This window comes from Micropterus dolomieu, linkage group LG19 (genome assembly GCF_021292245.1).
Source record: "Micropterus dolomieu isolate WLL.071019.BEF.003 ecotype Adirondacks linkage group LG19, ASM2129224v1, whole genome shotgun sequence".
NCBI lineage: Eukaryota > Metazoa > Chordata > Actinopteri > Centrarchiformes > Centrarchidae > Micropterus > Micropterus dolomieu.
In genome coordinates this window covers 26,759,266-26,786,008 of record NC_060168.1, presented here as the reverse complement: position 1 = coordinate 26,786,008, position 26,743 = coordinate 26,759,266, and the positions used below count along the sequence as shown (strand labels likewise).

Below are 26,743 nucleotides of genomic sequence, written 5' to 3'. Positions count from 1 at the left end.
TGGATTGGTGGTGGACAGAATGAAAAAAACAAGAGCGGACTTTAGAGGCACAGATTTCCTTTTTTGTTACTGTAGAATTGTAATGTTTATTTAATCTCAAGTAATATGGTTAATAGAATATGAAATAACAGCAGTTACACCAAAAAGTAAAATATAATGTACAAAAATTACAGTATGTATGAGGTACGTATTCATAGTACACTTGTGTTTTTTATTTAGCATGAGAGCACTGCAGCAAAAATGTATATTAAAAATAGACGGAAACAAATGAAGAGGACAAGAGACTTGCCTTTGAAGTTGGGCCTTATTCTGGGATCATAGGTGATCAGTAACCTGTTCAAGATGTTACTGGTTGAATTCGCAGGGACTCGGGCCAGATCCTCAGATGACAGCTGTCTGCAAAAGAAAAAGAGAGGGAACTGTAGGCACGATTATAATAGCAGGTCAAATTCCTGGCAGATGAGGAGTGCATATGCACAGTACACCCACATCTACTCTGTATATTCTTTGATTAAACTATAATCTGAGACAGCAGTTAGGTCAGTTAGCAATTAAACTAGCTTTTAACATTTGGGCCACGCAGGAAATGTTAAAAGTGAAGGAATGTTAAGAAATTAGATGCATATCCGAAATGTTTCCTGATCATTACTGGAGAAGACATGATCCCTCAGGCAGATAAGACAATTATGTAATAGTAGATGACTAAAAATCAGTACAAATGTATTATGTCACTAAGGTTCATATTTCTAACAAAACTAAGAAGTCTACAGTCATGCTCATGAGCCTCTGTGAGGCTATACTTATGTATAGCCTTGCTTTGAGCTAAATGCTGCAAGCTGAAACGCTCACAGTGACAATGCTGCTGATGTTTAATAGGTAATGTTTATCATTTTTATCATCTTAGTGTTTTATCATGCTAACTCTCGCTAATTAGCACTAAACAGAGTACAGCTGAGGCTACATTGTCAAGGTTTTTGGTTTGCATATTTGAAGATACAGGGGACAAATGCTTGAAACACATTCATTCCCAAATTCCCTGATTTATTTTTAGTTGCCCTGAGAAAAAATATTTTAATGAATTTAGCCAATTAAGTAGCCATGTTGGTGGCAAAGAGTATCAGTGGCTTGTATATATCTTTTTTTGCCATGTATTTCCACATTTTATTGAACCCAAAGTGAAATTGTCTCTTTGAACCATCCTGAAAAAAAGAATAAAACATCTGTCTAATCATAATTACCACCATAAGCATACCTTTCAAAGACATGCAGCCAAACATCATTTGTTTTTTTGAGGTTGACTGATGAAAAGACAATGGGACAGAAAGTTCAAAAAAGGAGAACCAGATCTGGCAGGAGAGAAAGGGGAAACAGAAAGCCTCCTTGTGGGTGGCAATGAAATCTCCTGCCAAAGAATTTCCCCTTTTCAAAGCACTTTGCATATCATTATGTAAACCTTATCATGCACTGAGGATGAGTTAAAGTGCTCCACAGGAATGCTGTGCAGTGTGTGTATGTTCTGCGGTTCCTCTGATCAAAGTGAAAGACATAATTCCCATCCACTAAACCTCTTTTTTTCTCTCTTTTAACAGACCCCTCTGACAACCTCAAGCACAACAGCTAAACTGGAACCAAGTGGTTCCCCTGATCCACAAAGGCATCCGCAGCACTTAACATGAAATATGTCATACAGCTTACACTTGCCAATACTGGGACTACATCAAACGGTTTCGCCCTCATTCCGTGATGTTTCATTGTCGAGCCATTTGTTACCATTTAAGGAAGTAGAGGGTGCAGCTCTCCACTGCATAGATACAATGGACAGTCCAAATGTATGTTAGGATATATTTATGTTCATTCTGTTATGAGGCATTGAATTTACCTTTTTAGTTTATCCAATACCTGACAACCTCCCGAATTTATCTAACACTTCCTTACACAATATGAGTAAATCAGCTGGGCCTGATATCATCTCTGGCCGTGTACTAAAAACCTGTGCCAATCAGCTAGTTGATGTTATTACCGACATTTTCAACATCTCACTTTCCATGAGAGTGTTCCCACCTGCTTCAAGTCAGCCACACAGCATCCCTGTACCAAAAAATTATACAGTGTCTAGTCTGAACGACTTCCACCCCGTGGCATTCAACACCATTCTAAAGAAGTGCTTTGAGAAACTGGTTCTTCAGCACATTCTTTCAGAACCAACTTATCCACAGAGGATGTCATATCTACTGCCCTCCACTCAGCCCTCACAGAAAACAACACCTACAATACAATCTCTCCCATGAAACTTATTGGCCAAATTAACACTCTGTATCACACTCTGCAACTGAATATTGGACTTCCTCACAAACGGACCCCAGATAGTTCGGATTGGCGGTCACACCTCCACCACTCTAGTGCTCAACACCACAGCCCCCCAGGGCTGTGTGATCAGCCCCCTCATGTTCACGCTGTACACCCACGACTGTATCACCCGACACAGTGAGAACTCAGTTGTGAAGTTTGCAGACGACAACCCCATCATCTTTCAGATTTCAGACAATGATGAGACTTCATATTGGGAGGAAATCAATAATCTTGCTGAGTGGTGCACAGAGAACAACCTACTGCTCAACGTCAGCAAAACTAATGAGCTGATTGTTGATTTTAGCAAAAAGGAGACAATGACACACACTCCTGTCTACATCAGTGGAGTTGAGGCAAAGCAAGAGAAAAATTTTAGTTTCCTGGGAATCAGCGTCACAGAGAACCTGACATGGTCATCTCACATCTCCACGCTGATGAAGAAAGCTCAGAAACAGCAATATTTCTTAAGGAAACTTAAGAACGCTAAATTCCTGTGCCAAATTCTTATTAACTTTTACAGAGGAGCAACAGAAAGCATCCTGACTGGAAACATCACCAACTGGCATGGGACGTGCAAAGCCCAGGACTGGAGGGCTCTGCAGCGGGTGATTAAAAACACTCAGAAGATCATTGGTACCCATCTACCGAGCATCAGTGATATCGGTGAGCTGAGGTGTCTGAGCAGAGCCCAAAGGATACTAAAAGACAGCATTTACCCCAGATACAGCCTGTTCACCCTGTTGCTGTGTGGCAAGAGATACAGAGGTGTCCGCTGTCACACCACCAGACTGCAGAGCAGTTTTTTTCTCCTAAGTTATGAGACTCTTAAATTAAAATTCAAATGCATCCTCAGCACTGCTCCATACAATATAGCACAAAAACTGTGACTTTTTTTTAACATGTTACATTACAAGTATTCAGTATTTTTAACAAAACATGCTTTTGGTGGATTTGGTGTTGATTTCTTAGATGCCCATTAAAGATTCAAATCAGACCTGAGTAGCTCTGCAGTGAAGCAGCTCACGAGAAACCAAAAGATCCAAAAGTAGATCCATCAGATGTAAAATAGTTATGCTTTAACATAATGCTTAACTATCAATGGTGGGGCACCATTAATGGGGAACTCCACCAATTTCACAGAAGTGCACCTCTAATTTGCTGAGGTACCCTTTTAAACAAGTTAAGTCATGCAAGGAATTTTGAGAAAACCAGTAATGTATTTCAATTATTTACTTTTGAGCTGATGGTCACTGTCAAGTTAAATTAACTCATGGCATTATCATGTTTTGTCATCACTGCACTTACAGCAGTATTTGCAGTAAATGCTACATGAAGTACATGTTAAATTTTATATGCCAGCTCAAAGTGTTGTTTATTCCATACTTACGATGGACAGTAAACCTGTTTCCCTTTTTTCTTTCCCTTCTTTGTTCCTTTTTCTTTGGCGGATCCTCCCTCTAGACAAAGACAGAGGACCAGGAGAAAGATGGCAAGCTTCTTAATACCCATTCTGGGGTCCGTTGAGACTGTGGAGGAATAAAAAAAACTTTAAACATTCAACAAATCTCAGCATTAATTTTCACGTGACAGAAAACTTAAAGGTTAAAGGTATTTAGGAGGATCTTTTGACAGAAATGCAATATAATATACATAACTATGATTTAAGTGGTGTATAAAGACCTTACATAATGAACTGTTATGTTTTTATTACCTTAGAATGAGCCATTTCTATCTACATACAACATGGGTCCTTTACATGGACATCGCCATGTTGCACTGCCTAAACAGACAAACTACCCTACAGAGTGTGTTTCGTCACTACGTTGACTACGCACAAAAAACAAGCAGAAGTTGTAGTAGTAGTAGTAGTCGTCTGGTTTATTAGAAGTAAGAAGAGAAGGGAAATTTGGACAAATAGAGGACCGCACGTATCATTTAGCACAAGAGCAGACAGAGCAAGACAGCCAACATGGCTTCTCCTCTGCACTTGGAAAGGGACAGGTGAGCAGTGACTGATGGTGCATTCATGTGGTGTCGGAATAATCTGATTTTTCTTTTCCTCCTTAAATCTTTATCGCAAAAAGAGGAATCTAGAGTTTATGGGACATAAATAAGTATACAGAAGAGTATCCAAAAATATAAGAAGACACAAATAATAAAAACTTTGCCATGGTTAGTCTACATTATATAAAGATGTTAAAAGAAGACTATATGTTGACAGTTTTCACAGCCTTTTTTGTTGTTGGATTTAGAAAATAAATTGATATAATGCACAATCTCATGGAGAAAAAGTACAAAGTTGGGCTTTTTACTGTTGACTTTACAATTGCCATTAGAATTAATACATTTATTATAAAGTACTTATTTCGTCCGAGGAGCAAGTGAATGCACAGTTAGCCATTAGTTGCAATTGGCAACCCTGACCACTAGATGTCACTAAAACATACACACTGAACCTTTAAGCTTTGTCCTCAGTGGGAGTATAAAACGTGTACGAGTAACGAGTACTTTATCTATTTCCTGAAAACTGACTTTGCCCATTGCTTTGCGGACGTAATGCATTTCCATTTTCTCTGAATGCATGTCACATACAGTAAATGTCTGTAATGTAAATTAATCAGTGTGACATGGTTTAATCAAGTAGTGCAAGTTCAAGCATAAATTCAATCAGTGGAGTAATGCACCTGAATAACGATGGTCATTCAGGATTCGTCGACTGTGACCTCTAAAGGATAGCTGAAATAAGCATTACCTGAAATATCCTCTGCTTCAGTCTAGAACCTGCAGAGAAAATGCTTAACAATATAGTTTCTGGATGTAGCTGTAAATTTTCTTTTTTATCACCACAGTTGTTTATTATTTATAAACTATATCATTTGGTTTGATCTATGATAGCTGTGGTGTTATGGTTCAATCCTTTCTCACACCACAAACACTGAAGGAGATAGGAGATAAAATGGTCCTGTGTTTTTACCAAAAGTCTCTTTATTTAATAAGTCCAAAGCTAGCTCTAACAGTAACACAACTGTATACACAAATGCAGCCTTCTGTGAATAGGCAGTGCATTTTTGCATTTCTTGTAGGGGCCATAAATCAGCTAGCAGCCACAGTACCTGTGTGATTCATTCCTAATGTAGGTGCCCTTTCAGTACATAGGGACACCAAGACCAACAGGAAAGCCAACAGCACCCCCCCCACACACCTCCCCGCGCCAGCAAGACTGCACATTAACTGAAGCAGTTTATTGTCTAGACAGGGACACTATCTCTCTCTCTTTCTCAGTGCCTTTGCCCAGTAACTCCCTGACTGCTCCTCATCCGCACATTGATCATCATATTCTCCAGCTCCACTCAGCGCCCTTTGTCTCCATGCAAACACCAAAGCTTAAGTCAACCTTGTTTTATTGATTTGGAAGATTCCTGCAGTGGAAGGTTTGTTGCTGCTCCCATTGTGGAGGAGAAAATGGCCAACATGCTTCAACACTGACACAAACATATCAGATTGCAGCAGCTGAATTTATTTTGAATGCTTAACTTGGCAACCAACTACAGTTCTTAGGAAACATTTCTTACGTGACCCACATTCCCTATGTCCCCTTCCCCTGCATTTCTCTACAGGATCATGGGCGTCAGCATCAGACTTTGGGGGCTTTAGCCGGGAATGTTTGTTGACTAACGCTGAATCTCTTTGAGAGAAAAAAGAAATCTATAATCATCACAAAATGTTAATAATTTAAATCCCGACCTCCAAGCCTTGCTGCTGCCTGTGTGTGGATGTAGAGAGACTGGGGGAGTGGGTGGGGCTGGTTAATGTCCTCTTATATACAAGCTCAGTCAGTCCATCTGCAGCCCCCTTTTGACATGGATGCACGGCCTGCAATGCTGTCTTCTGCTCGGCTGTCATCCTCACACAGCAGCAGTAACAACACTACACCAAGGTAAGGTATAAACAAAAAGTCCCACTAGTGGCCACACTACCCCTAGATTTGCCCCTAGAAAAACACTAGAACTTGCGCATGCAACAACACGGTCTTTATCTTCAACTTAAACCTCAACTTGAAAAATGTTTTACAGGATAGTTCCCGTCCCCCTCACTCCAAATTTAGTTGCAGCAGTCGACCTAGGGAGAGAGACTTCTTCCTCAAGCTCATGATTTCAGAACCAATTGTTTATTGACGTATGTACCTAGGCAAAACCTAATTACATGATATCTGCTGCTGGTGCATTTTGAGAGACTGTGACTAAGCTAATGTTACTGGTACATGTCAACAAAGTAATTAGGGTACTGTAACAGCATTGCCTGAATATATCTGATTGGGAACAATGTTTAAGGTAAATTATTTTGTTATGTGGGCACAGATTACATGAGTAAAATGATATAGCATACTTGCCTAGGGAGTTGGTAACACAATTTTGGAAAAGGCGAAATGGTCAAACCACCTCATATATCCGGAATAGTGGTACAAATAATTTGTATTTTGTAAAATTTTAAAAGTTTTGAGTAATGAAGAGGTAAAACACTTTTCACAAGAAAAAAGCCTGGGGAAAGTGAGAATAATCATCATAATTGTGTGCAGCGGAAATATTGTTTCTTCTCATTTCCTATCTTCTGAAACAACTTGTGACCCCTAAGATTTATCTTGCGAACCCTTGGAGGGTCCTGCATTATAGACACGATGCGGTTATAACTTTTAAAAATATTTTTTTCATTAAGAAAATATATATTGAAAGATATATTATTTACAATTAAACAAGTTGCACAATTTCTCTCCAATATACTATGCATTATTACCCAACCATTAGCCTTAATCGAGGTGTTATCAGAGGCTGTTTCTACTTGGCATGGTATATTGGAGCAGATTTGAGTGATCGTTGATCTATTAATTGATTCATACTAGTCTGCAGTGCACCTTGATGTGTGTACATTCTCAAAATTGTATAATATTTAAGAGATAACTAAGACATCATGCACACCAAAGATAAACTGACTCCTGTGCAGAGAAATGTGGGTTCAGCTGTAAATTCACCTTGGCACTGCCTGAGTCAACTCTGTGCCACCACTGTAGAACATTACCCTTGCTGTGTTTTACTACTAGCAATGTTAAAACTGCAGATTCTTTGTCATGCAGTGGCTGACTCAAGCAGCCATACATGGTCTGCCCCATGGGTCCAAGGTCAATCAGCAATTCTGCTCTGCCAACAAAACTTCCTAGGCTGTGCATTTTTAGATTCTGGGCCATAAACATGCTGTTCTATGAAAAGGAATTCCTGTTAGAAGGTGAGAATATTTAGATAAATGAGTGGTATATTATTTATGAGCTATTGATGATAACAATAATACAATAAAGATATGTGATTTGGTGTGATTAATATTTATATTCACTATTTTTGTTTTAATAAGAGATATAATAGCATACAATGGACTATCCGGGTATCCTTTCCTTATTTAACTGCAAAATGGTTTAACCCACGAGAGGCCTGTTATCTGCTTATCAAAATACTGATATGAAACCAACGCAACCGTAAATGAGGACTATAGGGGCACTCACAACCTGTGGCTGCACTTCGCATTAACAAGAGAAAAGTAAGCAGAGGCTGACACTTGCCTAAAGTCTGAGCATCAGAAGAGCAGAGGGACTCGAGAGAGAGCACAGCAAACAGCGACCACCATGACGGGGGGATGCAGGAAGAAGATGCCAATACATGTGAACGCGAGCATGCGATTGCACTTAACATGAGCGCACGTTAGGAACATAAATAACACGGAAGTCATTTATCACAAAACATGTCAGACAGTCCCACTTACCGTTTGGCGTTGACACCTGTCAATTCCTTAGAAAAGTAGACCTAGGAAAGCTGAAAGTACAAGTAGTCGTTAACAGATCCTTCCAGAGCAGTCACGGTCTTTCTTTTCCATTCTGTTCTCCGTGCTCTTCACTGAAGCAATTTGTTGAATGGGATTAAGAAAAAAAAGTTACATCTCGGCAAATTGCCAAAAAATATTTATTGCCGCGCCCGGTTTGTTGTTATTTTGGAATGAGTGTGTTTATGGCTGTAGCCCTTTCGCCTGAGCTCGGGATGCCCAAGATGGAGGCTTGCGTGTACCTGACATGCAACATGCGCAGTAGCGGCTGCACAGAGCTGGAGAGCGTCAGTCCTCCCATCAGCACCACGGACAGCCGCTCTCCGCCTCCCCATCCACAACCGCTGCTTAACGCTGAAACGTGACGTGACGGCAGGAAAAAGAAATGATCTCATTCACGTGATGGGCGCAAACTATTTATGGCAGTGTCTGTGTGGTATTTAGCGGCAGATGGACGTGAATGGTGAGGGCTGATAAACCATAAAGTAGAGACCCTCGGCAAATTATGGATGCAGTTCAGGCTCATATGGGCTGAAGCTTTCCATTGGTGTTTATTGATGTGAATTATATGGTTTTCAAAGACCAGATTAGGCTTTATATACATTAATGTATTAAATTTCAATGAGCATCATAGGGTTTTTTTTATGTATAAATGCGAAATGAATGAGTAAATTACTGAGAAAAAAGAAGTAATGAAGTCATACATCAAGTACATTTGTATATATGACAACTGAAATTATAGACCTATTTTGATGATGTGATCTAAACAAACTTAAATTTAATTTAATTTTAAAAGAAAACATTAGAGAAAACTCTCACCACAAGGTCTTGCTGTTACATGATCTTTCAAACTTATCACAAGATCTTCATTATCAGATTGTGATTAAAGTCATTCATCTGCTCAGAATTTATTTAAATTGTCCATCTACAATTCCATGACAACTGGGCAAACTACATCTGCTGATAAGATAACGTGAGGCCAATCATTTAGCTGTTAGCCTGTCTGTTTAAATACATCATTGCCATTTGTTTTTCATTTTGGTGGTTGATGACATTCTTGTTTAGGCCTACATCTGGTATGTGAACAAATGAATTGAAGAACAGATAACTATGAATGGCTCATATCAGAATTTTTTTGGGGAAAAGACCAAATAGTTGCAAGATCATCAACTACTATCACTTTATATGGTCACAACATTCATTTTATATACTGTTTTAAAGGAATTTTATGCAGCATGTATAGGACTTTTATGTGACACATGATTGATGTTTCTCTTTAGTGCAAACTATTCTGTTTGGAGCTGAGCTTTCTGCTTCTAGGAACTGGAAGCTGAGAAGCCCAACTAACCAAAACAGTAGAATTCTCCTCATCCACAACATGTGTGTACAGGAATGTGTGTATTAGGCTTAGATAAGCCACATACTGCAGGATTGTCCTGCCTGCAACCTCACCTAAAGGAATAATATTTTCAAAATGAAGGTTGCATCACAACATGGTAGAGGAAAATTTAGGGGCAACAAATCATAACGGAGATGCACTGAATGCCTAAACATATGTTTTTTAGCATATAACAGCTATCATCAGCCATTTATTATGAGTAAATAAGGTCTAAATGGCTGGTATAACTAGTCTATTGTAATGACATCTGAGTAAGTCTTTATTTTATTATTTATCACAAATAGAATTGATTATCTTAGCAATGACTGAATTTTTTTAGGTACTTGGGTTTTGCATGCTACAAATAGAATTTCCTCTACAGATTTGGCATTCATTTCTATAAACCACAACATGCATACATTAGGTTGTGGTTACAACTTTTCTACAGAAAGAACTTTTTACAAACTGCTTTGTGTTTTCACTGTCATTTTATTATTTGTTTTGTGAGTTTAGCTGAAACACATGTACAGGATCCTGAACTTTTGTTCTTTCAGTGAAAATAAAATCCATCACAGGATGCAACTGAGCTGATTTTTCCCACAATTTTGATCCATATCTCATTCATCACTTTATGTCAAACAACTTGGGAGGCCCTTCCACATTGATCCCAGTAGGGTAATTTTGACTGACAAGGCATTCCATTTGCATACACAAATTAATCAGCACCATATGCATAGAGATTAATGATTTATGTCACAGGGCATGGTTCTGGTGTTACAGTCAAGAGGCTTGCAATCGAGCACAAGGATCCTTTTGTGTAGACAAAAACGTTCACTGGCTGGCTCCGAGCCATGTGTCTGATGGACAACCATGAGCCATTCCAGAAATATGTTAGTCTGGATTGAACCAATCTATTGTGCTATTATACCCGGCATGCAGACCAAAATTCTATTACTGTAGCTCAGAAGACTTACACGTGTTGTCACATTCTTATCCGATGAAAATAGAGCTTTTGACAGAGGAAGAAACCGGTTGCTACTAAACATCTTCTTCTCAATGTGCTGCTTAGTAACATGTTTGTTTTCAATTCAGAAGTGATGGCTAGTTCTTTAGCTGAACCCAGTGAAGCTTCATGGACACAGTTTTATAGGTGACAAGATAAATGGCTTTGTTGAGGAAGAAGCAAAGTGAATGTGACTTGAAAATCATGAAGGATGAAGATAAAACAAAGGGCAGCAGGACCTATGGGATATGAATATTTTCAACTATATGTGTGCAAACTGAATTTGATGTTGATGGAATTAAGGTAGCTTTGATTAATGGTAACATATAAATAAGAGGGAGATATAAATCATACATCTCCACTTATCATTTAGTGACTGTAAATATATTTGATCTTGGGATCTGACGTGTATTCTTCAAGGGGAATTTCACAATAAACTTCTTTTCTTTGCCAGGACATTATTAAAAGATCTTTTTTTTTTCTTTTAACCTCTGCACAAGCACACCTTCTTTGTGCATGTTGTTTCTTTTTTATGTCCGGATCCTGGCCTCTTCTGAAAGGGAACTCTTTGACATATACTACATTTACATCAACAGTAAAATAAGTGATAGTGAAGTACACCCATTTTCCCTATTTAAAGCAATGTAGTTACTTTGTTTTCGTTTTGCTTTGTTTTTACTCCTGTTAGAAAATACACTGTTGTTGTTGTTTGGTCTTAAAACAGTCATAGAATCATGAGATTATGATCTTTCATATGATGTATCATTTGTTGCTTGCCATCCCCAAATATAAGAACAACTAGCACTTTTAAAATGTGCACAAATAATTTTTATTAAACCTTTATTTAACCTGGTAGGGCGCTTAAGAACAACTTCTTATTTACAAGGACGGCCTGGCAAATAAAGAAATGGATTATGTTGGTTACAGCAGCACAGGCAGTTTGACAGAAAATTTACATGTTCAGGTATCAGCATCTTCCTTGTTGCTGAGTTGTCCCTTTAGTTATTGATTAATCTCTTTCCCCTCTCCATGGCACTTTCCCCATCTGACCTGTATCAAAACATGTATGAACCCAGATCAACCCACATTATACAGTACATGCTAGAACTGAAGCACTTGGATAGACAGATTTGTAACATCTTTAAACAACACAAACCTGCACATATTCAGTATGCATACTTTGTAAATTTAATAGGTATGGCCAAATTAATAGTTGCAGGCTTGCAGATGTGCTCTAGTACAATACTGTAATAATGAAGTTTGGCAGTGTAGTAGATCTGACCCCTGATCATTAAATAAGCAGATTGCCATAATGGAAATGGATTCTTTCTCATCAGCAGATGTTTAGTAAGTGCAACACCAACCAAGATTGTGATGGAGGCATCAAGCCAGGAAGCTGCTCAGCAGGATATTTGGACTCCTCCTCCTCAAGGAGCAAGATCTTCTTTCCAAGAAGAAATGTCTAACATTTTTTTAAATGTTGCACTGAATGAAAATATAACTGTTTGTTTTAATGTATATTTAACTAACAGTGGTTTGCTTGCGAGATGACAGTTCTGTCACAATATTCCTTATTCTTGTAATATTCCTCTCTTCATTTACCTGCATACTAACTCTCCTATCATTACAGATCCTACCACTCCCTCCTGACCTACAACCCCACAGTTCTCGCCAGTCCCCGTCACCCTACTGCCCCACCCACCTACTCACCTGTTCCCACGTCCCTCATTATCCCTTCAGTTTATATACAGGCACATTTCCATCTGTTACCTGTCTGACTGTCTTATGTGTTCCTTATTAAGTGTTCTGTTACCTGTCTTCATGATCTTCTGCCTGTACCTCAGACTTTTTCCTTTTTGCCTCCCCCTTGTCTGGTCAAGTTTGCCTTTCATTGCTTGCCTGCCTGATTACCTGACTCCTATTATATTTATCTTCTAAATTAACTTGGACTCTGGGTCAAAATGTACATTCACTGAGTCATTAGATGCTTCTCTGTTTATGTGATCATATAAATTCGTGAAAAATTTAACACCACTTGAAATGAGATTTTATATTATTATTATAATATTTATATTACACACCACACACAACATGATAAAACTCATAAGTTCAAATGAGGGAGCTTGTTTTCATCATAGCTTGTACTATCACACTGTGAACTTCCTCCATAATTTTCAGACCATCCAAGACAAATAACAAATAGAGTCAGACAGCATTGTGAAAGTAGCAAGTGAATTTAAATTGAATTCAGTTAAGGCTCTGCTGTGAAGCACTGACTGCAGACACATGTAATGGATAAATGTATCAGACAAGAAATTTTGGTGTAATTAATGGGTAGAGCACAGCACTAACAGGCTACAGAAAGAACTGTTTTGCAATACCTGTACTTTATTAACAGAGCTGTCCCAGAGTGCAGACTCTACCACATGAAATGTGTTATATCTTGTACAGGAATGATTTGACCTGTGAGAATAAGTTTAGAATTTAATATCTTGCAATAAACACTTAAAGACTCAATTAACTACCCGAATGGTACATGGTGTGGACTTGACTTAAGCATTTCCATTTTATGTCACTGTATAATTCCACCCAGCACATTTCAAAGAGAAAAATTATGCTTTTTACCCCATTACATTAGTTACTTTGCAGATTGTGATTTTATATACCAAACATATGATCAGATGATCAAATATGATGCAATGCCCTTGATTAAACAAGCCAACAATACACTAGTACTTACTGTACAATTGACTCAATCCCCTAAAACAGCAAATAGCTGATTACATGTTCATCAGTACTAATAAGCTGTACATATATTAATTACACTCTTAAAGGTGGCAATATACATATTGGGAACTTTTTCTTTTACTCTAATTTGGTGATAATACTGCTGTACTTTTATTTGAGTAAAATTTTGTTGTATTGCTACTGTTATTTAAAAATGAAAGATTTCACCACTGCAAAGAGTTTTTCGGATTGTTGTTAGTGGAGTTAATGTATTTCATGACAAAATGATCACATATGTGATCACAACCTTAGAACTGATGATATGAATATCTTTGACAGACTACCACCAGGAACAATGTAACCAATGTCATGTTTTCTTTCAAAATAGAACACAATGCAACAATGCCACAGCAGAATAAATCGAAATTTCCAGATAATCAGCAGTCAATAAAAACACTTGCTGTTTGCCCAGCTCTATTTGCGAAGCAGCAGGTCCCCAAATTGACAGTTGTCTGAGCTTTCTGAGGAAAATGATGTTTTTCTATGACTCGCTTCTACAAACCAGGCACTTGAAAACAATGGTCTAACCTTCTGTACTGCATTAATGATGAGTGTTTTTAGAGGTGGAAATCACACATGCATGTAAATGAAGACTCCAGCCTGTCACAGCATTGGACAGGATTAGCAGATTAGAAAAGAAAAGAAAATGGATGGGTGGATGATTCCATTAGAAGATAGCATGTTAACATTTTACCCTATAATTTATTTGAATTACATGATGACATGATTTCCTTTTGTAAAGACTGGAATCAAAAGATTTATTTTGTCCAGAACTGAGACATGTTCCACAGTACTTTAGTGGCATCAAAAAGTTTTGAAAGGGCAAAGGCCTGACTGTAGCCCTGAGGGGCACCACCAGGGGGCTCTGGTTTCAAAGCCAAGTGCAGCCAGGGGCAATTAATCACCATGATGCCACACTTCTCACATCTCAAACTTAAGTGTTTCTACATATTGAAGGAGACAGCACCCTTAGAGGAAACATTAGTACAACCTTGTATCTGTGTTTACAATAATAAGAACCCATCCGGAATAACAATGAAAAAAAGAATTCCATTTGAAAATATTTCTTTCTAAATTCCTCTGCTGGCACATTTCCCACTTTCAGTAAAAACCACACACGACTCCTTGCTGGACCACACAGCAAAAAATCCTCCTGCGGCTACAGGAGGTTTTTACCATATAAATGAAGTCATCTCAAAGGCCCTTTTCTTCAAGGTGCAAATAATGAGCTGCAATCTGAATTTTGCAAACATGTCTGCTCCCTTGTGTTTCACTTCATTTCACCTAGAACAAAACTGGTGTTTTGCAGACCCTGTGACAAATGCGTTGTGTAATACAGACTGATTGGGAGAAGGCATTTGTTTGTTTGACAGCATGTGTCCCGAAAAGGCAAGCAAGTCTAATGGGATTTAGCTGGGAGCCGACAAATGTGAATTCTCTGTTGTATACATTTCCATCTCCAGTCTGCTTTTTGGACACAGAGCCCTCCTGGCTGGCATGTCTCTGTATGTTAGCCGTGACCCAAAAGGTCTGCCTTGTTTCTAATTTCCTCTGTTTATTATATTTCTTTGTATCAAAGCCTCCACATTTCACAAGACCACCATGGAAGCGGCAATCAAATGTGGACAAGGAGACAAAATACCCAGCTTTTACAGACAAAACCTCAAGGGGTGACTGAGTGTGTATGAGTGCGTGTGCAAAAGAGAGAGGGATTCCACAATGTGAAGTGCTGACATCTGCTGCAGGCCCTTGCAGGGCTGGAATGTGATACTCTCCTTTACACAAAGGGCCTTGGCCCTTGCAACAAGCACAAGAAGACCTCTATATGCCCCTCTCTACGGGGGCAACACACGTATGAAATGACTGTATCAATGCCCCATGCCTTCTTTTCCCAGCCATTAACTTTGATTAAAACCACAAAACCTTCCTTCATACCTTGATGCTGGATAGAGGGCTTCTCTGCGCTTTCTTTGAGGTGGTAGTTTCTGAGCTATGTGAGACTGGGGGTAAATTGCTGCAGCATTGCATCATGTGTCTGGCTCAATGGGTTCAATATGTCTCCAGCTCTCCTTTGATTGTTGTGTCTGTACTGGAGCGGACTTATCATACAGTTGGGGGATACTCTGGCGGATTTTGCCAACAATAGAATGGGAGGAACCACATGAAATGCAGTTGATGAGGTACAACAGTGTGCCGCGGAGAAAGGAAATTGGGAACAGGAGGGAGTATTGTTCCAAGCGGTGTCTTTGCTTTGATATGACAAATTGAGAAGCCCTTAAACATTTCCTTCCACAGAAACATTTAGACAGAATGCATAACAGCGTGTTAAAAAGTTTTGTGTGGGTACATATTTATCTTTCATCTCTCTATGGGGAAAATGAATCAAGGGTTTAAACAATCAATACATGGTTACAACAAGCTTACTTAGTCATATTTTCTTATGGAAAGTTTCCTTTTGAATGATGAAGCTCCTTATGTGAATATGCACTCTGGATTTCATTGTTTAACCATGTATATTTTATAAATTTGATGCATCATGATATACTGGACAAAAGATGTAAGTGGGCCACAAAGGCCACATGGACGTAACAATACAGTGGGAGCAAATGGTATACACACAGTGAATTTTCTTTTCTTTCCCCAAATAGGCCATATTGTTATAACAGAGCTTTCTTTTTTCATTAGCCAAAACTATTCTGTTCTCCAAAATTCACACTGGTTATAAAAAGATAGCCATTATATAAAATTACATTGTATTGTGTGAAAATCCACATATTCTCATCTTTAGTCTTGAAACTCAGTTGGAAATGTTATTCAGACAAAAGCAAAATGAGACAGATAACCTCGAAAGTATTCGACTTTAAATATGTTAAAAGTATTTTATAGTAAGCTGTTCTAATATTTTTCTTAACTCCTATCATGACTCTTTTATTGATAACAGACTAAGTTATCTGGAGACACCGACAGTTTCCTGGAAACTACTGGAAACGTGAAAAACTGTTTGCAATAAGTTCAACTGTATTTGCCAATCTGTGACTGACAGTGGGTGAAACACCTCAGTAGACAAGGCAGCAACGAAAGAGTTAAAATGCCTGGGAGTTTCCTCGGCTGGGAAGTTGTACTTTATGTATAGCACCTGTTGTGCCGTCAGTTGGCAGTCTCCAAAAACCCAACCCCGGCCGCGCAGCGATATTTTATCTCAGTCTCCAGCAAGTTATGACTCAAGACTTTGCCAGACAACAGAACTCGTCTCGGTGTTGCGAATGTTTTCTGGGTACAGACTGTATCAGGTTGCTGGATTCTATCGCTGTCTCTGTGTGTGAGCTTTTGCTGTAATGCGTAAAGAACTGCGGGGATTTATTCAGACGGAGTCAAGAACGCACCATGGACGCGTGCTTTAGCCAAAATGCATCTGTGCTTTTCTAAAGATCTCGTGCCATAGATGATATGCCTGCACAGAGACACTTTCACATCTAATTCCAGGATTATAATTACTTAAACCAAAACTTTGTCCAACTCAGTATCCAACTTTCCCAACAGGTGCGCACTTGCATTGCGCTGCAGCAGGTCTGGAAGCTTTGAAGGAGGATTTCTCTTGATTTCAGGAAATATAAATTTCACTTTTTCCAGAAGGACTGATGATCAAGATTATGTGGATTCTACTCTGCGTTTATCCTCTCCAAATGTGTCCAAAACAGCACTGGTGTCCTGTAAACGACGCATGTGTGTGGTGATACAAACCATCCCGTCAACAGCGCTTTCTGATCGCCAACCACCACTCATCCAAATGATCCTTCCATTATTATTCCTTCTTGCATCGCTTCTCCAACAATATGGCTCGGAAGCTGAATCAAGTCATGTCAGCAAATTTCACCCTCCAAGTGTAAAGGAGCAAAACGGTGAGTTTCTATTGTTGTTTGTAACATTTAGAAACGTTATTGAACATAAACCTGGGTCTTTCCCACACATAACGAAATGCTCATTCTTACTGGGCTTACATTCTTTTATAAATACACATCTTGCTTGAGTTTAAACTGCAATGAATGAGAGAGTTTCATTCAGTTCAAACAGCATTACAGGAAGTGCAAAATTACATTTTACCTTTAAATTGTACCTGTGTATGTTTAAGGGGGAAAAGTCTCTGAAATTTCAGGTCCCCAGGGAGAAGTTTTCCCTGTGATCATGAAAAAAGGCTCCATTCATGCAGCAGCAGTGGCTCCGGGCGATGTAATTTGCTTATCCTCTGAACTGCACTGAGCTGCACTATCAAATTCAGTTTTTAATGTCATTCAGTGTTTAATGTTGGGCGAAAGTTGATGGTGTATCTAAATGATTACAATCTCCAATGATTTTTTGCCATTATCGGCAATTTGGCAATCACGGTTTTTGTTGTTGTGAAGTGTGTTGGCGCGCGTGTATGGGCGCGAGCGTGTGTAGTGGGGAGAATAGGCTACACAAAAATGAAACGCTAGATTTTGATTTTACAGTAATGCACATGATGCTCCGACTGATGTATATTGTTTTCTCATCCTGTTGGGATTTTGTTTATCCACGGATTCTTTACTTTTACCCAAAAATTATTTTGTTTTTTATAGTATGCATGATTTGATATGCATGCAAAAGGCAGTTAAGAACAATTCCAAGCCGCAATATACTGGCATTAGAAATGTAGAATTTGCCAAAGGAAGTCCAGCTTTAATTGGCATTTTTTGAATCCTGTGCATGCTGTACAGGCCTCTAAGGCAGGAGCAATAAATAGGAGGTTTTAGTAATACATACATACATACAATAATAATAATAATAATAATAATAATAATAATAATAATGCTTTCTAGATATGTTAAGAACTTTTTGGTTGCAGTCCACCTCCAGCACAGCAAGTGCTGTGCAGGATGGGGATTTTCCAAAATTTGGAATCTAAAATGGTGTTGTCATTAATGGCTTATACTGCACTAGTAAATCATTTATTAACTATCAATAAGTGCAAAAAATAATCAAACTTTTGTATCGGACTGACATATTGACACAGATTACAGTTCAAAGTAACAACATTCCTGCATCCTGCAGATGTTGCACAGGTCAAACTTCATTCATTACTCAGTCTACTATAGCCAGTGGGTTTGACTGGCCTTGTGTGAGGACATGCAGCACTGACTTCACTACAGTAACAGTCAGGGCTGGGAAATCAGAGCCTCCCGCAGGGATTTCCAGGTTTAATCAGGATGGTTGAGAAAGGAAAGGGTGGGGGGGTGTTTGGAGGGGAAGTGTGGGGTGGAGAGATGTTAAACAGTCAAAGAACTCTTTAAAACAACAGTCACACATTGGCTGAAGGTGAAGCTAGCCAGCCCATCTGTAACCTTTGACTTGAGCATCTGAGTGCTCACCGTTCTGGCGCGCTTGATCGGTGATGCTCTGTGAGACAATTTGATATCGATCTGAGGGAGGGGAGAGAGCCAGACCTGTCTGGCATGTTTAGTAGTAGTTGCCTGGAGAGTTATGGTCCCCAGTTCTATTAAACTTGGCAAGTGGCTGCTGATGACTCCATAAGATATCAGAGGGGCCATTGCTGTGCGGGGTAACCATCTGTCACAATAAATGATTTGGACAAAAGTCTCCAAACGCCCAACAGAATGGGCATGAACTCTGAAATGTAAATTGTGGGTATTGTGGTCATAAATAATGTGAACATTTCTTCCCTCCACCACAGAGGGTTATGTTACAATAACATGTATAGCACATTTAATTTTCATGTGTTTGCCACATGGCTATAAGCTTTCATGATTATCTAGAAAAACATTGCTAAATATATCTGCAGTTGCACTACAGAAATTTTTTGTATGGTCTTAGAAATTAAACAGCGCTCAAAGCAAATGCACATAGCCATCCAGTCATCCCTTTCTTGTGAGAAAATAATCTTTCCCTCATGAATATTTTACACAGGATCTTATTTGGTGATTGGAGAAAGGCTAGTGCAGTTTTAATTTACAATTTCCTAAAAATGACATTTACTGTATATTAAACTAATTTGCATTAGCAAATATGTTTTGTAAGAAACATAGTGCCACCTAGATTAAGGTTTTTATAACATATAACATATAACATAACATATTGAGAAAATGCAAAAAACTGCATTTGTTTTACATAGAATATTTGCTACTGGAAACTAATGCTGATTTACAGTTTTATGGATACTGTAGGTTAATGCAACACAAAACACTTGGTTTGGTCTGGGTTAAATATTGAAAATGTCAATGGTCACCTTTTCGGGATTTAAGCTAGAGAGACGAAAGTGTTCTGCCTAAATCTAACAACGCGTGATGCAGGACCTCAACCACAGACAACATTATGTTACTTCCAAGAGCAAATTAGTAGCACATAAATGCATTTTTGAGACGATAGAGGTGTACATGATTTGTATGTATCTGTGTATCTAATAGAGTGGCATTTTTTGTACAGTCATTTAAGAAAATAGACTCAGGCATATCGCAATAAAGCTACAGCTACACCTTGTCTTCAAGTGTATTAACTAATGGCCTGTATAGGTTTCTTTAATTACATTGAGATGGCCTTTGTTCATACTACAGTGTTTATAATGCCTATTTTATTAGGCTGTGATTTGTTGGCAGACCTACTAGTTGTATAATGCTGCACATCTAGCTGGAGATGCATTTCAGCTTCCCAGTCACACAGGTCATCTTAGGGTGTGCCTGTTCATTCACTTCTCACAGTTAAGAGGCCTGGCTTCACCCTCCTGTAGATGGCGTTGCTATTATGTTATGTTATGCCTCTTATTAGAAATATCCAGCTGCAAATATTAGTAGGAGATGCTGATTACCTGCAGATATTCCCACATATCCCCCCACTGGAGCACCACCGGAGGAAGGTATGCAACGTGCTAGACCTGCCAATGATCACAGAGGCTTCTGTTCCGCTAAAGATTATGAGATTAGGGGGAGGACTGGGGTTATAAGGGTCACAGGCCCATGGGGACCATGTGCAGTTTTCCACATATACATACATACATGAAGGGTTGAAGATACAGAGTTGCATTGTGCATTCATTAGATTCTGATGCAGACAAAAAAGCAGTTTATAGTGGGGTCTAAAAAAAACAGGAAATAGAGTGGGTGGCCTTGTTAGGAATCATGATTGGTTCAAGTGTAATGTACAGTGTACATCATCCATTCATTTATAGTTAGCTATTATTATTTTGGTCATTTAGGGTTCAGAAAGTAAAAGTCCTCCTCATTTTTTACATAGACACTGATAGGTGAATGGCAGTTGAAGCACTTCTAAGGCTTGTATAGGCACGAAACTCTCTCGCTTGAATGGTTGGAGATTAGCAACTGCATTAGAAAATGTCTGGTTCTATCATAAGATGTCAAAGGTATAATCCTGTATACTGTACATAAAAACTTAAGTGGAGAAGTCAACAGCAAATGCAAAGAAGTATTTTCGAACTATCTAATCACAGAGCTTAAAATTTTGTTGGGTGTTCCACTGCATTGCATAGAAACCTGATAATGCATTCAGCAGCTTAATTTAATTCACTTTCAGATTTTGGGGTGATTTTAGATGAATTCAGTAATTATTGCAATGACAGAGCATGCCTTAGAAATGGCAGCTGAAGCTCAGGGGTACTGCAGTATTTAGAGCCATCCTCACCACGGCAACTGACAAAACAAAAGAAACAAAGTTGAAATAATTAAAAGTTCTGATGGTCAAAACACAAACTTATTGTTTTATAAAATTACACAGGAGACTTCCGTATTTCTGGATTGAGGAAATTTGGGGATAATATTAAACTAAAACTTTCAAATGTGAATGTATAGTGATACGAATAAAGTAGGTCCTCCCACTTCATCAGTTTCACACATTTGACTCTCTTAGTTATTTGAAACAAATTTCTTTCATACAAAGTCAGGCACCATTATGTTGGCTCAAATCCTATATGCATGTAAAGTTACAGTAAGAACAATCAAAATGTTCTTTCTAATTCTAAACCAATTGTTATCAAATCTGCCCTGACCAGACCAAACACAGTGATATATAGTGTAGGGGCAAGACTCTTCTAATGGCAGCTACAAGTTTGGCCACCTGGTATTCAAGTTTCATGTTATTTTAAGTGGTTTCCATAGTATTTAACTCTATGTTTTAATTTGAAATTACGATATGCCTCTTAAACCAGTGAAACAAAACTGGACGGTCGGAATCTCCTTTCATTCTTTAATACAGGTCAGATGTTTCCTGGGAAACATCTGACCTGTATTAAAGCTTCCCTGGGAAAACTTGTTTCCAGTTACGAGACGCTGTGCTTTGATGGATATGCTTGAATGAATGAATGCTGCACTATGCAGTTAATCATTGTGGTGGGCAGTGCAATAGCAGCCAGTATGCTTGGCTGAATTAAAACCATCAAAGTAAATGGATGGCTCCAATGTTAAATGAACTCACCAGGAAGCAAAGAGGGCAACAATTACACAGAGTTTCTCACTATTGTAAGATGAAAACCACATATCTAAAAAGAGGTTTGTCAGGATGGTTAAAATTAATATTTTTTTCACTGATTTTCTTAATTATGCCATTGTATTTTTAATGAACAAAGGATTGTTTCACAGGCCGGTCCATCCTGAAAGTCACTAAATGCATCAGTTCCCATGTAAACATTCAGTGTAAGTCAGAAAAAGAAAATCCCCAAATCTGCATTTATGTGATTTTTTTTTTTTTACGAAGGCAGCAGTAGACACCCCTCGCCCACTGAATACAGGCATGTCTATGTCTACTGGCTGGAGGAGTTTTTCCCCTCAACATCTCACTCCAGAGAGGGGAACCCTGGATAACAGTGTCTATGTTTTTCCTGTCAGCACTATTTGAACGTAGAGTGCTGTATTTGGCAAGCAAAGCATGCCACCGCCTGCCTGCTGTTTGTCATTTCAGGCAGCAAGAGTACTGGTTCCCCCACCTTCTCAAGCAGCCAAAGAAGTTTTCAAGGGATCTGGGTCACAGGTTTAAGCTATAGAAGAAATGTTTCTCCACAGACACCAAGTCTGTCTAGGCCCTGAATCAGTGTTTGTGAAGTTTTTCTTGCTCACAGTCAATGCTTTGGTCAAGGATGGTTTAATGGAGTCAAAAAAGCAGAGTTTGGTGCAGAGCAGGTAGTGTACAATGGATATATTTTTTATTATTTTTATACTTTTCACCCAAAACAACAATGCCTGCTGTGGCTGAAAATGAGGTTGGTGAGGTTGGTGAGGTTGGCGTAAGTGAACCAAATCAGTGATGCTGTAGAGCTGAGGGGAACTTCAAATTCAGGTGATACTTGTTTGTGGGTTTGTCACTATGAACAACGACTTTCACATTACACATTAAACCCATGGTTGATATGAAAACGTTTATAAGAAAAGTGGCTTTACAAAGTTTGATGGCTGTGGTCAGCTTAGTTTAAGTTACAATGGTGAATGGAGGAAATGGTGGGAAAAAGTGGGAAATTGTCCTGTGTAACTACTCCTACAGCATCATACACTTCTCCATAAGCCATCCGTCATACAATGTTTTGTTCCTCTTATTCTAATATAGTAACAAGAAAACTGGGTCAACAAAAGTATAGACCAGTGGTTCTTAACCTGGGGATTGGGACCCCCTGGGGGCCGCGACCTGGTCCCATGGGGTCGCGGAAATGCTACTATAGACACAAAAATAGAAAAAAATAACTTAAAAATAACTCAACAGACTATAGTTGTGAATGGAATCACTTTGGGTGGACACTGTAAATATTTTGCACTGTTTAATCCAGTAGGTGGCGGTCGGACTGCAAGAAAGGTTAAGAACCCCTGGTATAGACTGACGTTAGCTGTCAGATTAGTTACATTGTCCCTCATGCCATTAAAAAACTTTTAGCTATGTTTTGGTCGCTGCCAACCACCATTGAAATATCAATTCTCCGTAGGAAGTACAACACAGTAATTAATCTACAGGACACACACGTACAGTCTACAAGAGTGTAAGTGAAGGGTATAACACATAACATCAACAATTAACCAACAGTTACAGTAAATGTTGTAATAGCAACACGTTAGCCTCAGACAGCTAGTATAATGGTTACCATGATACCAAGCAGTAAACTGATCACGTAAATACTACCAAATCAACTGCTGGTGACAGAATCTAACAATTTATTTTCTTGTATGTGCACTTTGTGCTATTGTCACACATTCTATAGTGAAAATACAAAAAATGAAAATACAATTATGTGTTTATTTGTGGAAGGGTAACATGATTCAGTTATGAATAAGAAACTGAAAAGTTAAAGCTTAATGTGTTGAAAAAATCAACACCTATTTTCTTGGAAACGTGAATGAGGCGCACTCATATCTCAGTAGCTACTACTGAAGTTCTCTTAGGCAAGGCGCCTAATCCCAGGCTACTGAGTAACCAGTACTCAGTTCAGTGGGTGTACTTGCAGCTCCCAGGAGTGTCTGAATAGAAATCAGGGTGTTGGTGAGGAAACACATTCATACTCAGCAAACATTGCCTGTATAAATAATGTGTTTAAGTAATATATTTGATGTGGCATTGTGTTTCTCCTCTTTCATTTTTTTTTATATCAGTTCAGCTTTTGTAGTGGTCTCATTGTCCTTGCTCTATCGGCTGCCGTCCAATAAAAAACCCACTTTCTGAAATATTAACAGTTTGCAGATAAGGATTGTCAGCAGTAAATATAATTTCAAATCTTTGGCTTTGTCAAATTTTCATTGCAAATGCTTGTTCTGAAAGCCACCATTTCATTGGCAGTTGTAAAGATTATGTATTACCACTTGCCTTCACAAGCCAAATAAATACAGATAACATTTCTATCCTGTTTTTTTCCTTATCTATGAAATTAAATTACTTGAATCCAAAAGCAATTTAACTTCCTTAGCGGAAAGACTTAGTGAATGTTATCAGCTGTTTCTGCACAATGACTCAAGTAGCTACAGTCTGACCAGTTGGCACAGACCAAAGCAGCTACACATGAAGCAGACTGAATAAAACAAAGCAACAAGAATATGAACAATTGAGAGTCAAGTGCATGCCTTTGAGACTCCCAGAGCAGAAAAATTTACAGTGTATAAATTTTGACTTCTAAACAAGAACCTGTAAATAGTCCCAATGCTAACTTTGATTCTGACAGGCAGAGGAAAGTGTCTGCCTGCTGCAGTCTAAACATGAAGGGTGGAGTATGTCTGCCTGAAGTCAAGATTACTTGTCAGAGCAAATACCTGACATTCACAGTGAGTTAGCACAGTTGTTTCCTCAACTTTCCCTTTGCTTTTACTGGGCTGACATATTGCTGTTGTGTGTCAACAACACATCTACAAAGGATGGTGTGCTTTCTTTTTTAGCAGATTAGAAGGATTTAAAGGCGCAGTGTACAGGATTTACTGGCATCTAGTGGTGAATTTGCAGATTGCAACCAACTGAATACCGCTCGCCTCACCCTCCTGTACGGAGTGTGCAGGAGAAACTGTGGTGTCTCCAAAACTCACAAGAAAAGCAAAAGGCCCTCTTTAGAGCGAAATTTTTGGTTTGTCTGTTCTGGGCTACTATAGAAACGGACTCTGTTGAAATTGTTTGAGAGCATTTCTGCAAAATGGCAAGGCTCTCAGGGCGTCTAACGTCCTCATAACTAAACGACTAAACAGGTCGATTGCAAGTGTCCCAAAATGACATGTAAGACTGTTTTCCAAAATTACGTATCTGTATATCATATATATGTATATCATATGTCTGTTGGAAAGCACAATGATATATATGACCATTCCCCAAAACAACTTGTACAAGTGTTGGCAAGTACCAGTCCAGCAACAGCCGTATTGGACCTTGAGTACATGACACGTAACACGTGATAAATGTTTTCAAACGGTGGTAGTTTAGTTAGGTTTATGCAACTTGGTTAGGTTTAGGAAAAGATTGTGGTTTGGGTTAAAATAAGTACATTACGTAAGTCACATAAAACATCGACAAAAACTTTGACTTTCTTTCACACAGGACCTCAGTGTCCTGAGTGAAAGTTCTGAGTTTACTTGACACATCCATCCCCCCGCCACTCTCCTTACTCTCCTGACTTCTTCTGCCATTAGAAGTTGCGGCCTAAAAAAAAAGTAAATATGGGTCTTAATAAGCTATATAATAATCAACCTATATGGCAGTTTTTCTAGTGACGACGGCCTGAAACATCAAACGGCTAGGACTCATGAGCATGACTATACAAAACAAATTTAAAAAAGACACCTTTCAATGCAAAAAGCGCAGCCTGTCTGATCATGGCCTGATCCAAGAAACATATCCTTGAAAAACATATTCAAGACAAGATAAAATGTTCCTTTATTGATCTCTGTAGGGGAAATTTAAATTGGCACAACAGCACAGAGTAGTGGTGGCAGGTGTAGTGCAAAGAGTAAAATACAATATAAGAAGCATCAATAATCCAATCAGATCAAATTCAGCACAATATATTACGTTTCCGTGGTTTTATATACTTAAATAAATAATCTTCGTAAAGGGGTAAACTAAAACTGATTCCCTCTAAAACAGAAGCTTCCATTGTTAAAGTACTTGGATCAACTTTAGGCTGTGAGGGTTTGAAACATTCCCAGTATGGCACTATTTTTACACAAACTTCAGTTGTCCTGTGAGTATTGGTTTTCTTACGGCAAATGGAATTCCACGGACTTAAAATCTTGGCAGCAAGATGAGTTGACCTTGGCTAACATCTCTGGAGGACGTCCAGCAGCTGTGAATTTTATGATTGAATAAAAGATTCTTGGTAACACTTTACATAATCAAAATGGTTTGATCCCCAGTTCCTCCTCTGTCCTGCTGCTACCTTCCTTGTCCTTCGGCAAGACACTGAACTCCAAATTGCTCCCGATGGTAAGGACAGCAGCTTGCACTCTATGCGTAAATGTGGGAATGCGAGGCAAATTGTAAAGCGCTTTGAATATTTAAATGCAGACATTTAAAATAGTTGTCTGTCTAAAAAACACTGAGTATTTACCAAGAACCATGTCAGAAACAAATCAGGAACTACTTTCTAATTTACTGAGTTCCTGAATAACTTTGAATCAAGCACTATATAAGTTAATTGGGAACAGACTGCTAGATACTTAATGAGCCAGTGCCTAATGATCTACATACTGGCCACTTTCTTGATGAATCATCCGTGATTAGCTTTTTATCAGCTGGTAAATGAAGCATAATGAAGATGTCCTTATTATTACCATTCTGTCCCCATTTGTGAAAAAATAGCTACATTTTAACTTGTAATACACTATTTATTCACAAACAACACATCGAATAATCAAACAACTTCATAACTACAAAAAC

General features: G+C 38.6%; 2 protein-coding genes across 3 annotated transcripts in view; one reads left to right on the top strand and one right to left on the bottom strand.

Moving 5' to 3' along the window:
- The window catches only part of glrbb (glycine receptor, beta b), a 30,938-nt gene extending 27,080 nt beyond the window's left edge, over nucleotides 1–3,858 (bottom strand). Inside the window, exons 1-2 of the mRNA XM_046030857.1 lie at nucleotides 3,737–3,858; nucleotides 290–396 (exon numbers count right to left, since the gene is read on the bottom strand). Coding sequence (XP_045886813.1) covers nucleotides 290–396; nucleotides 3,737–3,858 — 229 coding nt within the window. The remainder of the gene's footprint in view (nucleotides 1–289; nucleotides 397–3,736) is intronic.
- Nucleotides 3,859–16,577: 12,719 nt separating this feature from the next.
- pdgfc (platelet derived growth factor c) overlaps nucleotides 16,578–26,743 on the top strand; it is a 49,253-nt gene continuing 39,087 nt past the window's right edge. For both annotated transcript variants that reach the window (XM_046031630.1, XM_046031629.1), the window contains exon 1: nucleotides 16,578–17,278. In XM_046031630.1, the coding sequence (XP_045887586.1) occupies nucleotides 17,101–17,278 (178 nt within the window). In that variant the 5' untranslated portion in view covers nucleotides 16,578–17,100. The remainder of the gene's footprint in view (nucleotides 17,279–26,743) is intronic.